Source organism: Rattus rattus, chromosome 2, assembly GCF_011064425.1.
Source record: "Rattus rattus isolate New Zealand chromosome 2, Rrattus_CSIRO_v1, whole genome shotgun sequence".
In the NCBI taxonomy this organism is placed as follows: domain Eukaryota; kingdom Metazoa; phylum Chordata; class Mammalia; order Rodentia; family Muridae; genus Rattus; species Rattus rattus.
In genome coordinates, this window is record NC_046155.1 from 165739324 (window position 1) to 165753718 (window position 14395).

Here is a 14395-nt window from a genome sequence, read left to right on the forward strand (position 1 = left end):
ATGTCTGTGTTGATGTAGGGAACAGATGGGGAACCAAGCACCCCCACCGTAAGGTTATGACAGAAGCATTATTTTTATGTTGACTAGCTATGACCGTGGACAAGTGCCTTGACTGTTTCTGTAAAATGGTTTTTCTAGCATTTGCCCCTTTGGTGTGTGGGCTGCAGCTTCCTGACATGCACTCTAAGGCTGGGCTTTGTCTGCTTCAAACCCACCATGTGACTCTGAGCTCAGCCTGGCAGGGTGGAGGTTCCCACCTCCCGTGTGAGCTGGAGCCCATAGCTTATTCTGTGAGGGGTGAGGGGCAGGGCCCGAGCAACAGTTCTTTGTGTGGTAGCCATGGTATGGTCCTACCTCCCTCCTGCTGTTGTCATTCCCAACGTGCGGCTGTAGAGCTTGGCCCGTGGTGGGAGTTTTTCCTCTGTCACTCTTCTTGGGGACTAGGTTTCTTGGGGACTAGGAATGACCAGAGTTGCACACAGTTTTCCCTAGAGTTTAGATCACTGCCAGGTCCAAGAAAAATGGGAGAGAGAGCAGGGAGAGCACGGTGTGGAGACGGTGGGTGGTGCTGTGAGCTGCTCTGTGCCTACTCTTTCAGAAAGACATTGTGGTGGCTTCCAACAAGGTGTCGTGTCGAGTCATCGCGCTCTCCTTCTCTGAGGACAGCAGCTATTTTGTCACTGTTGGCAATCGGCATGTTAGGTTTTGGTTCTTAGAAGCCTCTACAGAGGCCAAGGTGAGTTTTTGCCCCATTCCGGTTTTGCCCCCATAGCATGGCTCCTATGTCTACCTGAGACTTGGAGGCAGGGTCTCCCAGGTCACCTGGCTTCTCGGGCATTCAGGTGCTGACTAATAATCCTGCTGGGCTCTGCCCCCAGGCCAGAGCTCACTGTTGAACCATTGCCTCCGGCCCCTCTGCCCCGAGTATGCGTTCTGCTTTTCTTCCCTCTCCTCCACATGGAATATTCTCTTAAAAGCCCTTCTTTTCAGCTGTGTCAGTAAAGGACCTACTATGGCCCTGCTGAGCACGAGGCAAGGGTGTAGTCTCTAACATGTCCTGCTACGCTTCCAGGTAACCAGCACAATGCCCCTGGTAGGGCGCTCAGGCATCCTGGGTGAGCTGCACAACAATATCTTTTGTGGCGTGGCCTGCGGCCGGGGCCGGATGGCAGGCAATACCTTCTGTGTGTCCTACTCTGGCCTCCTCTGCCAGTTCAATGAGAAGAGGGTACTGGACAAGTGGATCAACCTAAAGGTACCCCTCTTCCTTTCTGCTGGAAGTCTTCCCTTTGTGTGTCGAGGGGTGCTCCACCATGCACCTGCTGCTGGTCTGGGGAGGGGCTGAGATGTTTGATGTGTTTCCTGTTGTCACTGTGAAGTTCAGTCTGTCCTCAAGCTCACGGTCCTCTTGCCTCAGCCTCCTGAGTGCTGGGATTGCAGGTGTGCTCCGCCATGCTGGGCTTCGTGTCATGGCTGACAGCACAGGTTCAGTGTGTGACTCTCCCTTTCTGAGCCTCAGTTTCCTCATCTTCTCATCTGTCAAAGCAAGTGCTGAGCAGTAAGACGACTGAACAAGTCAATGTGCCTGCCTCCAAGCCTGGAGATCCTCATGGAAGGAGAGACTGTCCCCTCCCATGACTGTCCTCTCACTGTCACACGTGCGCTGTGGCAGGAGCATCCCTTCCCCCTGCACAAATAAGTAAACCAGGAAACATTTTAAATGGAAATACTACCTTCCTCAAAGAGGACAAGGAAGTTACATGAGATAATACTCAGGAATGTTTTTTTTCTTCATAATTTAAGGGATGACCTTACTATTTTTTTCTGTCAAAAAAGAAAAGTCTGTGCAAATGTGTAACACTTTAGACTAAAGGTCAGTGTTTTAATACGTTGTGGAGTTGTATTTTTTTCTCCCAGTACCTGAAAGTTGAGTCCAAGCTGTGAACCCACTCCAAGCTCCACGCTCAGTTTTCCATTGATTGGCAGTGCACATCCCATGGAAGTGATGTGCTTTTTATTCATTTTCAGGGCTGGCCTTGGTCACTGCCCCCAGAACTTGTCTTAAGAGCTTATAGCATTTGGAAGTGTTCCAAATTTTACGTCTTAGAGGAACTTATATATCATTTTTAAAATTATTTTATTTTTGCGTGTGTGTGTGTGTGTGTGTGTGTGTGTGTGTGTGTAAATGAGTGCAGGTTTCTACAGAAGCCAGAAGAAGGTGTCAGGGGTCTTGGAGCTGAAGTTAGATGGTTGTGAACTGACCCCTGTGGGTGCTAGGAACCAAACTCTGGTCACCACGTAAGGCCAGCAGGGGTGGAGGCTGCACAGGCTCTGGAGTTGCAGGTGGTCTTGAGCCGTCTGCTGTGGGCACTGGGGGCCAAGCTCCTGTCCCCTTCTAGAGCAGTCGGCACTCTTTATAGCGACTTAAAAGCTATTTTGTTTGTTTGCCTCTGTTGAGATAAGGTCTCTTCATAGCCCTGGCTGGTCCCAAATTTGTGATCCTTTGACTTCAGTTTTTCTAGTGCTGGAATTACAGTTGGTCACCACCACTGTTGGTGTTAGGAAATCCCCTTTGTTGGTAAGGTATGGTGTGCACACCCTAATCCTAGCGCTTGGGAGGCTGAGGCCAGAGGATTGTCAAAAATAGCACTCTGTCTCAGGCTCCATAGTGAGGCCCTGTCTCAAAAAACAAAACAAAACCAAGAATAACACACACACTTTGACAGAGCTCTGAGATTCATAAATCCCTATAGGAAACGAGACTGTGTAAGGTCTGGCGCTTAAACCCTTTTATCTGTGTGTCTGGGTCTAAACTTTAGCTCAGCTACTACAAGTGACCTGCTACTGTCTGCTGAAGACGTTCTTTTTATTGTATGTCTGTGTTTGTTCTGCCTGCATGTATGCATGTGCACCACTTATGCTTCTGGTGCCTGGGGAGGTCAGGTGAGGGAATTAGAGCCCCTGGAACTGGAGTTAGGGATGGTTGAGAGCCACCATGTGGGTGTGACTTGAACTTGGGTCCTTTGCAAAACCAAGTGATCTTAAGAGCCATCTCTGTATCACCAAGCAACTTTTTTTTTTTTTTTTTTTTGGTTTTTTTTTTCCATGCCGTGAACCTACCCATGGCCCTTGGCCTTCCATGGCAAGGCCCCCACACCCAAGCTCAATCCCAAACCCCCCCAACCACCCCTTTTACACACAGTTAGGTTGTTCTGTGAAGAGCTGTGGCAGCTCTGCCCCAAACCAGGCCTCTGTCTGCATATTGGCATACTTCAGTGGTGACTGTTACGATATTTCACAATCATGTAAAATACCCTCAGGTCTCCTTGTCTTCCTGCCTCTGTGTCAGTGACGAGTTGATCTTCTGTGGATGCACAGACGGGATAGTCCGCATCTTCCAGGCCCACAGCCTGCTCTACCTCACGAACCTGCCCAAACCGCACTACCTGGGAATAGACGTGGCCCAGGGTCTGGACTCCAGGTACTATCCTACACTGGGGAAGAAGGGTCTGCCCAGAATCTATTCGATGGCATCCGTGCATGCGCTCACATCTGTCTACCTGCCAGCCCATCCCTGCTCTTAGCTCTGAGCACTGGTGGTGTGTGTGTGCATAAAAGTCCTGCTCCAGAGGCAAGCTTCAGGGTAAGGGGACACTCCTGCATCAGGGACGAAATGATCAGAACAGGAATGATGACAAGCAAATGTGTCCCCTGGGTTGTAGCATTTCTTAGGCAGCTACTCAGTGACAGCCCAAGGCTGAAAGCAGGAATCTGGGCAAGGAAAATCTTACCGCCTTTAATCCCAGCACTCGGGAGGCAGAGACGGGATCTCTGGGTTAAAGGCCAGCCTGATATACAGAGTTCCAGGACAGCCAAGGCTACACAGAGAAACCCTGTCTCCAAAAAAATAAATAAATAAATAGAAATAAAAAAAGAAATCTGGCAGCAAACCTCTGCTGCAGGAAGCCTAAGTACAAGAGGAGCTCCATGAGAAGTACACACGTGAGATAATGCAGGAAGAAAGCAGCGACTCGACGTGTGCTAGGGGGCTGTGGCCAGAGTATCTGGAATGGGAGTCCGTGGTGTTATTAATAGCCAGAATAAATGGTGCGGTATGTTGCAGAACTGGCAGAGGGTTGGGGGACTGGGTGGTTGGAATGCTGATGGAGAACAGCTGGCGAGCCTACGTCTCTGAGGTTCATGGGGCTAGCTGGAGGGGGTTGCATGGTAAGCCCTTGAATGCAGAATCATGTGAATGCCATGTCTGGAGTGGAAGGGAGGGCCAGCCAGCTGCCTGTTCCCTTTGTTGCAAGACTTTTTGGGAAGTAGCATGGGTATCTAATCATGATGGGCTGCCTCTTTAGAGATTGTTAGTTCCAAGGGCAGCAACTTCTCCAAGAGAAAGCTGGAGAGGGAGTGGCTTGGTGTGGAAAGGGAAGAGAAGGAAAGAGCAAGCTACAGATCCTGGTTTACTGCAGTAGCCAGACTGCCTAGCTCCTCCTATTGCAGTGTGCTGTGGGGCCCCAACAGTGTGCCCCTCTGAGTTTGCGTCCTCATCTGTAAAACAAAAGGGCTCTTCTTGGTGAGAATTGAGTGGCACGGAGCGAATACTCTAGCCTTTTGCACTGCTGTTTTATTTACTGATTGATTGGTTGTACATGAGTACAGTGTAGCTGTCTTCAGACACACCAGAAGAGGTTACAGATGGTTGTGAGCCACCATGTGGTTACTGGGAATTGAACTCAGAACCTCTGGAAGAGCAGTCAGTGCTCTTAACTGCTGAGCCATCTCTCCAGCCCCCTGCACTGCTGTTTTAGATCAGTTATTAATGAGGCCAGAGAGAAGAGAGGAGGCCTGAGATGTATGCTCATTTTCCCTCTGGATCTTGGGTTGAATGGAATGAGGATAGAAATGATAATCAGTCAGTAATTCAGCCAGGGATTATGGCACACACCTGCCGTAGATCTTTGTGAGTTCAAGGCCATCCTTGTTCAACTCACACCCACATGCCATCAAAGGAAGTACCAGGCTAGCTATGTAGTGAGATCCTATTTCAAACAAAAGGGACTGAAGATATGACTCAGCGGTTAAGAGCACTTACGGCCCTGCCAGAGGCCCTGAATTCAGTTCCCAGCACCTACATGGGGGCTCACAAACGTCCAGCTTCCAGAGGATCTGGCACCCTCTTATGACCTCTGGGTACCAAGCACACATATGATAAAGATTTTCTCCTCTTCCTCCTCCTCCTTCTCTTCCTCCTCTTCCTCCCCTTTTTTCTAATTCCTCCTTCCTTCTTTGTCTTCCTCCTCCTCTTACAGGGTTTTTCTGTGTAGCTCTGACTGTCCTTGAAATCACTCTATAGACCAGGTTAGCCTCAAATTCAGAGATCTGCCTGCCTCTGCCTCCCAGTGCTAGGATGAGTTAGGGTGTGCCCACCACCCCTGGTTTTGAATTTGCTGTCAGTGTTGTCGTTGGTGTGTCAATTGCAGATGGCAAATGCTTCTGATCATCTCACCATCGGTGACCGTCAAGGGCATGTGTGGTCCTTGCACACCTGCAGACCACAGTGGGTGCCACAATTGTTTCATGATCTTCATGAAGCTGCATGTTCTCGTAACTTCACAGTCTTTCATTTCTAATGTAGCAATAAATAGTAAATACAGGCATTTTCACAAAATGAATGTGCTCTCTGAGCCATATAGGCACTTCTGGTTTGTAACCTGTATTAGGAGCAAAACAAAAGAAAAGAAAGGACAAAGAAGTGGGATTGGAGTAGAAAGATGGCCAGCCACAAAGACACAGGGATGGCTGACTGGCCCTGATGGTGACTGACCTGTGTGGCTTTGGTAGCTTCCTTTTCCACAGAAAAGCAGAAGCAGTCTACCCAGATACAGTGGCCCTGACCTTTGACCCCATCCACCAGTGGCTGTCCTGTGTTTATAAAGACCACAGCGTCTACATCTGGGATGTCAAGGACATTAATGAAGTCAGCAAGATATGGTCAGAACTCTTCCACAGCTCCTTCGTCTGGAATGTAGAGGTGAGACCTCTTTCTCTCTCTCTGTCCAGCTCTATCCCCTTTGGACTTAGCTTGAGTATTCTCCATAGAGCTTAGAGAACTCATTTAACCATTGTGTTAAAAGACAAAACTGAGCTAAGATTGGTGGCACACCTGTAATCCCCACACTTGAGATGTAGAGGCAGGTAGATTGAGAGTTCAAGGATATCCTTGGCTGTACGGAATATTCAGTGCCAACCTGGGATACATGAGAACCTGTCTCAAAGAAAAGAAAACTTGAACAGGGTTGGTGACCCATGCATGCTCTTTGAATCCCAGTATTCTAAAGGCAGAGGCTGCCACATCTAAGTTTAAGGCCATAGCAAATTCCAGGGCTGTACCGAAAGTGAGACTGTAGCAAAGAGAATAAAAGGAAGGAGGGAAAGCAGGCAGGCCAGCCGGGAGACTAGGGCTGGTGCTGCTCTGGGAAGAACTGGGTGGGATTGTGGCTCATGGTGGCCCTCAACCACAGTTCTAGGAGATCATTGCCATCTGGCCTCAGTCGGCCTTGCATGCACATGGTGTACATGCATGCAGGCAAAACTCTCAACATAAAATGAAAATAAAGAGAAAGCTATGTACAGCTAATTGACTGATGTTAGCAGATATTAAGGTTCAACTCACAGATCCACTTCTTAGTTAAGGGGTTCACTGTGGGCTATCCTCATGCTGTCAGTTCTTTCGTTAGCCCAATTAAATGTCTGAGGAGTTCTTTCCCTGTAGTATTTGGTCACTTGGTGCATTTGCTGCAAGTGGTGGCCAGTGAATGCTTGGTTCTTTCCCTCGACTTCCCCATTTACAATGTAGGCAGTTGATTCTCTGCCTGCTGATGGTCCCTGGTTGTTTCAGTTCACCACGTTACATAACTTGTATATTTTATCATGGTGGACATGCTTTTATTGTCACCATCCATATTGTTGGGAGTTCAAATTATCCATTCTTGGCCAGTGGGAGCTTCTCTACATTGGCTTCTGGGCTTGGAAGTGATCCTAATAGTCTTTGGTAGCACGTTGCTGGTACAGAACCAATATTCTCTAGCTTTTCCTTGTACATTTCTTGTCCCAGACCTGGACCCAGCCATATTTTTTTTTGGAATAACTGTTTTTCAGTGGTAGCTGGTGTGGGTGGTTTAATTTTCGCTTTCATGTTTTGCTGTTGAGGTTGAGCTCACAGCTCTATCCATACGATATAAGACCTTACCACTCACCTGCATTGCCATCCTGCCAGTTACGCAGGGCACTAAGGCAACTCCTAGTTGTCAAAGACAGGAAATCATGGAATAAGAATATCCTATTATTCATTTGGGTTTTTTTCCCATGTCATAAATACCAGAATTGAAGAGTCAATTATTCAATTCCAAAATGGCACTTTTTAAAAAAATTTTTTCTATCTGGGAGACACACAAGCGTCTTGCACACACACACACACACACACACACACACACACACACACACACACACACACACACTTTTAGACAGGGTCTCACTGTGTAGCCCTAGCTGGCCTTGAACTCAGAGATGTATCTACCTTTTCCAAGTGCTGGGGTTCCAGGTGAGTGACACTGCTCTTGTGTTGTGTTTTGGAGACTAGGATCTTGTTATGTAGTCCTCAAAATGGTTTTTTTCTTCTATTTTTCTGTTTGGGACAAGGATTTCTGTAGCCCACGCTAGTTTTGAACTCAGTATGTAGCTAAGTCTGAAGTGAACTTCTGATCCTCCTGCCTCAACTCCCAATTAGGCATAGTTGACTACCAGTTCAAGCCTTAGCTTAGTTTTCCACCCAGATGCAGCAGTCCATCATCATCTGTCATTGCAGTGTTGCCTTGTTCTCTGCGACTGTAGGTGTACCCCGAATTCGAAGACCAGAGAGCTTGCCTGCCATCTGGGACTTTTCTGACTTGTTCCTCAGACAACACCATCCGCTTCTGGAATATGGATAGCGGCTCTGACACTCAATGGCGGAAAAACATCTTCAGCGATGTGAGTGGCTTCTCTGCACTCTGGTTTCTGGGAATGTGCTGACTTTCCTGTGGAAAAAGGCCTCCCAGGGGCAGGAACCTGGAATGGCGCACTCCTGTTTCTCTGTGTCCCTCCCTCCCCCTTCCTGTGCTCTGTGGCGTGATTTCACTTCTTTCTTTTCCACCTGGCTTTTTCTGTTCAAGCGTGTGTGTGAGTGTGTGTGTGTATGTGTGTGTGTGTGTGTGTGTGTGTGTGTGTGTGTGTGTGTGTGTGTGTGTGTGTGTGTATCAGTGTCCGGATCCTTTCCTAGCAGTCCAGCTAGAGATGATCTTGCTTCCAAGTCCAACTCCAGGAGAGCACAGTAGGCAGAGTCAGGCAGGGACTTACTCATCTAAGTGGCTGTCACATCTCAGCTGGTGCGCTAGATGGATTGTAGGAAGAGGCCTGGGAGGCTGGAGAGAAACAGTTTGCTGAGGAAGTTTTGTTCAGTACTGCTAGATCAACAAGGGACCTTTTCTGGGAACTGAATCATTTATTATATGATTTGCTAAAGGACCCTTCTGCCATTAGAATAACTCCAAGTCTAGTGAGAGACAGTGGTTCAATAATTTCAAGTCATATGCAAATACAACTGCAGGAATCACCATAAAAGAAGAGGACAGGCTGCTAATAACCATGGAACACTGTCATGCTATCCCAAGAGTCCGGCCAGCAGAAGTAGCAGCTTCTTCTGGAAAAAAAACGCTTTAGCCACAGTATGAGGGGTGAAGAGGAGGAGACAGACTCCATACCTGGGGAAGAACCTATGCAAAGGCCCTGGGGTGACATAAAACTTGTTGAATGGAAAAACCTTGAAGGGTCAGTGTGGCAGCAATGCATCAGATGCATGGCAACTGCTCCTTTGTTATCCTCTCCCCAGGCAGCAGCACTGTTCTGCATGGTAGAAAGTGCAAGATTTGCCAGGCATGGTGTCAGACACTTAGAAACCCAGTGCTTAGGAAGTAGAGGCAAGAGGGTCAGAAATTTGAGGCCAGCCTGGGCTACATGAGATTCTGTCTTAAAAACAAAGTCACGTGAAAGGCGCTTGCCTAGGAAGCCCCAAGGCCCTGGTTGGGTCCCCAGCTCAAAAAAAAAAAAAAAAACAAAAGTCACAACAGGAAAGGACATCTTAAAACTCTTGTGCAAGGGGTTGGGGATTTAGCTCAGTGGTAGGCGCTTGCCTAGGGAAGGCATAAGGCCCTGGGTTCGGTCCCCAGCTCCGAAAAAAAAAAAAAAAAAAAAAAAAAAAAAAAAAAAACTCTTGTGCAAGTGTGGTTTTCTCATGCATGCAGGGTTGTGTGGGCGAGAGAGATGGCGCAGCATTGAGACCACTTGTTGCTCTTGTAAAGGACCTGAGTTCAGTTCCCAGCATTCTGCGGCAGCTCACAGCCAGTTAACTCTAGTTGCGGAGTAACCAAAGACTGATTGTGGCCTCCTCGACAGGGCACGTGCGTGGTCCACATGCATGCAGGCAGAGAGCACTCACAGTTTTTCAGAAGGTCTGGAGGCAGCTTATCCAGCTCCAGGAAGCTCTTAGAGACTCAGGGTCCTCCATCTCCTTATTCCGTCATGTGAGAAGATAGCTGTCACCTTGTGCAGCCAGGTGGGAGAGGGCCACGCACACGTTCTCTCAGTGCCTAGCATCTCCTCTAACTGCAAGGAAGCGCCCCACTTGATCCGTGTTCCTCAGGAAGGTCTGCGCTGTGAGAGCACTGAGCGCAGAGCTGCTGTACGCTCCCTACAATTCTGATCATAGCCTCTCTTCCCACAGTCCCTGCTGAAGGTGGTCTATGTGGAGAATGACATCCAGCACCTGCAGGACATGTCTCACTTCCCAGACCGGGGTAGTGAGAACGGGACGCCCATGGATATGAAAGCTGGGGTTCGCGTCATGCAGGTCAGTCCTGATGGCCAGCACTTGGCCTCAGGCGACCGCAGTGGAAATCTGAGGCAAGTGACCCTGGTAGTGGCTGGTGTTCACCTCCTGACCTCGGCTTGGGGTCTTAGGGCACTGGGGAGGAGTCCTGTCTTGGTACCTCAGCTGCTAGTTGGGAGTAAGGACCGTGGATAGTGATCCAGCTACCAGCAGCACCCAGGACTTCAACCGGGAGAGGGGGGCTTCCCAAAGGCCTGAAGTCATAGTAGCTGCCAGCATCTCAGCAGCTTCATGGAATAGCTTCCTCGCTGGCCAGGGAGACTTAAACACTCACATGCACTGGGCACAGAAACTGAGAGGTGGATGAAAGGAGCCAGCTGTAAGGGGCTGGATACTGAGAGTGGTCGGTGCAGTAGAGCACAGAAGGCCCACAGGGTTGTTCGGTACTTTTATTTGGTTGTTTTGTTTCTGTTTTGTGTGTGTGTGTTTGTGTGCCTGTGCCTGTGCCTGTCCCTGTGCCTGTGCCTAGAAGAGGCTAAAAGGATGTCAGATCACCTGGAGCTTAAGTTACTTGTGCTTGTGAGTCACCTACCAAACTCAGGTCCTCTGGAAGAGCAGCCAGGGCTCCTAACTGCTGAGTCATCTCTCCAGCCCCTGGTGTGGCTTTTTTTAAAACAGTCTTTTATAGCCAGGGTGGCCTTGAACTCCTAATTCTCCTGTTTCTACCTCCTGAGATCTGGGATTACAAGTGTGCACTACCATGTCCAGATGTGTTGTAATTTTTATTACTTATGCGTCCGTGTGGATGTGGGTGTGCATGCTTGTATGTGCCTGTATGGAGGCTAGAGGTCAAGGTTGGCTCTCTGCTTCTATCACTGTTACACTTATTATCTTCTGAGACAGATCTCTCCCTGATCCTGGCAGGGAAGATAAATCTGATTTTATTTTCATGGAGGCCTCCTTTCTTCTGAGGAGAAGGGATGGGTATGGGGTGAGAGGGAAAGACTGGAAAGAGAGGAGGGGGAGGAGAAACTGTGATCAGGATAGAAAGAAATGAAAGAAGGGAGAGGAAAGAGAAAGGAAGGAAGAAACATAGAGGGAGAGAGAGAGAGAGAGAGAGAGAGAGAGAGAGAGAGAGAGAGAGAGAGAGAGAGAGAGAGAGAGAACAGCAGCTGGACCATGGTAGTGCACACCTTTAATCCCAGCACTTGGGAGGCTGGGAGGCAGAGGCAGGCAGATTTCTGTGAGTTCCAGGATAGCCAGGGCTACACAAGAAAGCTTGTCTCAAAAAACAAAAAGAAAAGAAAAAAATGGTAAATCCATGAATCTGGTCTCAGACTCTTTGCCCTTTTCAGCAGAGACTGCCTATGACATTTAGTTCTCTAAAAATGGCTTTTGCTACCGAGGACTGTCCTCAATCCCCGTGGTTATATTTTGGCCTGTGAACTACAAGAGGTCAAGCCTGTGGTCTCCTTGGCCCTGCACTGCTCCCTTTACCACAGCCATGTTCTGGATGTCTGGTTCGGTATCTCAGACTACTTGACACAATAAGACTGCAGTCCTGGCCTAGAGCCAGGCCAGGAGTTGTGGACAGGGTACAGTCGGCAGTGTGTGTCTCCCAGGATCCACGAGCTGCACTTCATGGATGAGCTGATCAAGGTGGAGGCCCATGATGCTGAGGTGCTGTGCCTGGAGTACTCCAAGCCTGAGACAGGTGAGCCCACCGCGCTCAGAGGTCAGGCAGGCAGAGCCACAGAAAGCAGCAGCTAGTGGGAATCTTCAGGAAGAGCCCTGTTGCTACTGTGGATCTCGCTGCCTTGGATTCCACAAAGTAAGACAGCCGAAGGCTCATGCTGGTTCCAGAACCTCCAAGGCCCGAGACGAAGGTGTGCAAGTGAGGATGTGAATAAGCTCATGGTCTGCTCTTAAATGGTCAATGGCTACAGGAAAGTTGCAGGAGTATTATAGCAAATACGTACAGCCCTTTCGTCTAGATCCAGGTCTTTCTTTTAGATGTAGTCTGACCCTTTGACTGCACATGACTTCTCTGCTTTTCTCATTGTTCTGCGTGTATGCGTGTGTGTGTACATGCAGATCAAAATAAGAGCATGCACATTTTGGGTTTTTGCTGGTGTAAAAGCTCAGGCATAATGTCCCCTGACCCTCCACTACCCTCAGGAGAAGAGCATCCCCATTTACATGACTGTGTGCTAGGGGTGTAGCCCAGTGTTGGAGCACTGCCTATCATTGCTGATGCCCTGGGTCTCATCTTTATCATGTGTATCCACACGTATGTGCACATGTGTATATATCTGTTTATGTGCACACACATATGAAACACTATGCTACACTTATCAAATCTGTGTTCCACTTTGATACCGTGATGTTGTTATACAATGGTTCTTTCTCAAATTTTGTCAGTTCCTCAATATTGTCTTCCATAGAACCCTTGTTTTTAATCTAGGTTCACGTTTTTAGCTATCTTGGCTTTATTATCGTCTATTCTGGAGAACTTCCCCAGTCTTAACTTGGTATTTGGACTTTGGCCTTCTGCAGTGTAAGGCCAGTCATGTAGAATTCCCTCATTTGGAGTTTGTCTGTTTTCTTCTTCTTTAGGTTCAGACAATATGTGTTTGGAATATCTGTGTTGAGTTGTCTTTGTACTGCTGTAATGAAATACCATGACCAAAGACGATGTATAGAAGAGAGAATTTCCTTTACCTCATGGTTCCAGAGGGATAGAGCCCATTCATGTCAAGGAAGGCATGGCATGTGACAAGAGCAGGAACTTAGCTGATTTTAGCTGCACACAGGGAGCAGAGAGAGCAGGAAGCAGGGTGAGGCTGTAAAGCCTCACAGTTGGTGCCCAGTGACTGATAACACTTCCAGCAACAAGGTTCTATGCCCCGGAGGTTCCATTACCTCTCCATACAGGACCATATTTGTTCAACTAGAGAGCCTAGGGTGGCCATTTCTCATTCAGACCACCATGTTATCCAGTCTAGGTGGAGTTCCATCCTGCTGTGATCTATTGATCTTCTATACCAAACTTTGTACTTTCACCCTCCACACACTCCCCATCAGCGTCTCTTTTCTGGGCTAGCCCAGCCTCGGGCTGTGTTAATAAAACTTTATTAGGTGACCAGAGCAGGTAGAGTCTGAGGGCCAATAAGGGGGAGGAGGCCCAATGAAAGGATTGGCTGGCTGAAAGTGATCAGCAAGGCCTCCCTGGGGTCCGGGTAGCCAAGACTCAGAGCTGGGACATGGTTTGAAGTGAGGCTTAGAGAACACCAGGGCTTCTTTCCATGGCACTCCACAGTAGGACTCAGCAGGAGTGCTATGGTGTGCTGAGGTGTCTACTGCAGATAAGTGTGGTGCACACACAATATTTGCCTTTATTGGACTGGTGATAAGGGCGTGGGGGCTCTGTAAAAAGACCGCCCAGAGCCCAGAACTTGACCTTCATTGGTTTGGGGCAGCTAGGCCACAGCTCTGGACCCCTTCTCCAAGCATTGGATATCTCAGTCACCTGCTTATCTGGGAGGTAAAAGCATCCAGCTATTGTTAGCCCAGGCTTGTCTTCTCTACTCACAGGAGTGACTTTGCTGGCTTCAGCCAGTCGGGACCGGCTCATCCATGTGTTAAATGTGGAGAAGAACTACAACCTGGAGCAGACACTGGATGACCACTCCTCCTCCATCACTGCCATTAAGTTTGCTGGTAAGCTCCTTCCCTCCCATCCGCCGGCCCCAGGTTACTGAGTTATGAAAATTAATGTCAATAAAGTTATTTTAAAATTGAATGGGAGGCCTCAGCAGTGGTGTCTCGCACCTTTAATCCCAGTACTTGAGAGGCAGAGGCAGGTGGATCTCTGTGAGTACGAGGCCTACCTGGTCCACAGAGTGAGTTCCAGGACAGCCAGGGCTACACAGAAAACTTGACTCAAAAATAAAGGACTTGTTTTGGTTCACGGTTTAGGAGAAAATACAGTTGTTGGTAAGAAGGCATGATGAGGAGTAGGAAACAGTATCCACGGTCAGGAACAGAGAGAGGTGTGTGCTGAGGCTACTCCGTGCAGTGCTGCCCACATCCAGGGTGGGTCATCCCTCCACCGTTAAACCTCTGCAGGGTTCCTCACAGACACGTATGTTACATGATTCCAATTGAGTTGGCAGTGCAGATCATGTCAGCGTGGTGAGCTGAGTTCTAATCCCTAGCACCCACATAAAAAGCTACCTGTAGTCCCAGTGTTGAAAGCCTAGAGACATGAGGAATCTGGGAGCTCTAGTTTCAGTGAAAGGTGAAGACCTAAGTAAAAAACTAAGGTGGAAGACAGGCACGATGGCTCGCTGGTAAAGGTGCTTGCCACCACGCCTGATGACCTTGGAACCCACATAATGGAAGAGAACCAATTCCTGCAAGTTATCCTTTGCCCTCCTCAGGAACACTATACACTGCATATAC

General features: G+C 48.5%; 1 protein-coding gene across 3 annotated transcripts in view; it reads left to right on the forward strand.

Moving 5' to 3' along the window:
- Nucleotides 1–14395, forward strand: part of Wdr62 (WD repeat domain 62) — a 38955-nt gene that overhangs the window by 9374 nt on the left and 15186 nt on the right. For all 3 annotated transcript variants that reach the window (XM_032893955.1, XM_032893956.1, XM_032893954.1), the window contains exons 6-13: nucleotides 599–736; nucleotides 1073–1255; nucleotides 3321–3481; nucleotides 5851–6040; nucleotides 7900–8037; nucleotides 9827–10005; nucleotides 11554–11645; nucleotides 13526–13651. In XM_032893955.1, coding sequence (XP_032749846.1) covers nucleotides 599–736; nucleotides 1073–1255; nucleotides 3321–3481; nucleotides 5851–6040; nucleotides 7900–8037; nucleotides 9827–10005; nucleotides 11554–11645; nucleotides 13526–13651 — 1207 coding nt within the window. The remainder of the gene's footprint in view (nucleotides 1–598; nucleotides 737–1072; nucleotides 1256–3320; nucleotides 3482–5850; nucleotides 6041–7899; nucleotides 8038–9826; nucleotides 10006–11553; nucleotides 11646–13525; nucleotides 13652–14395) is intronic.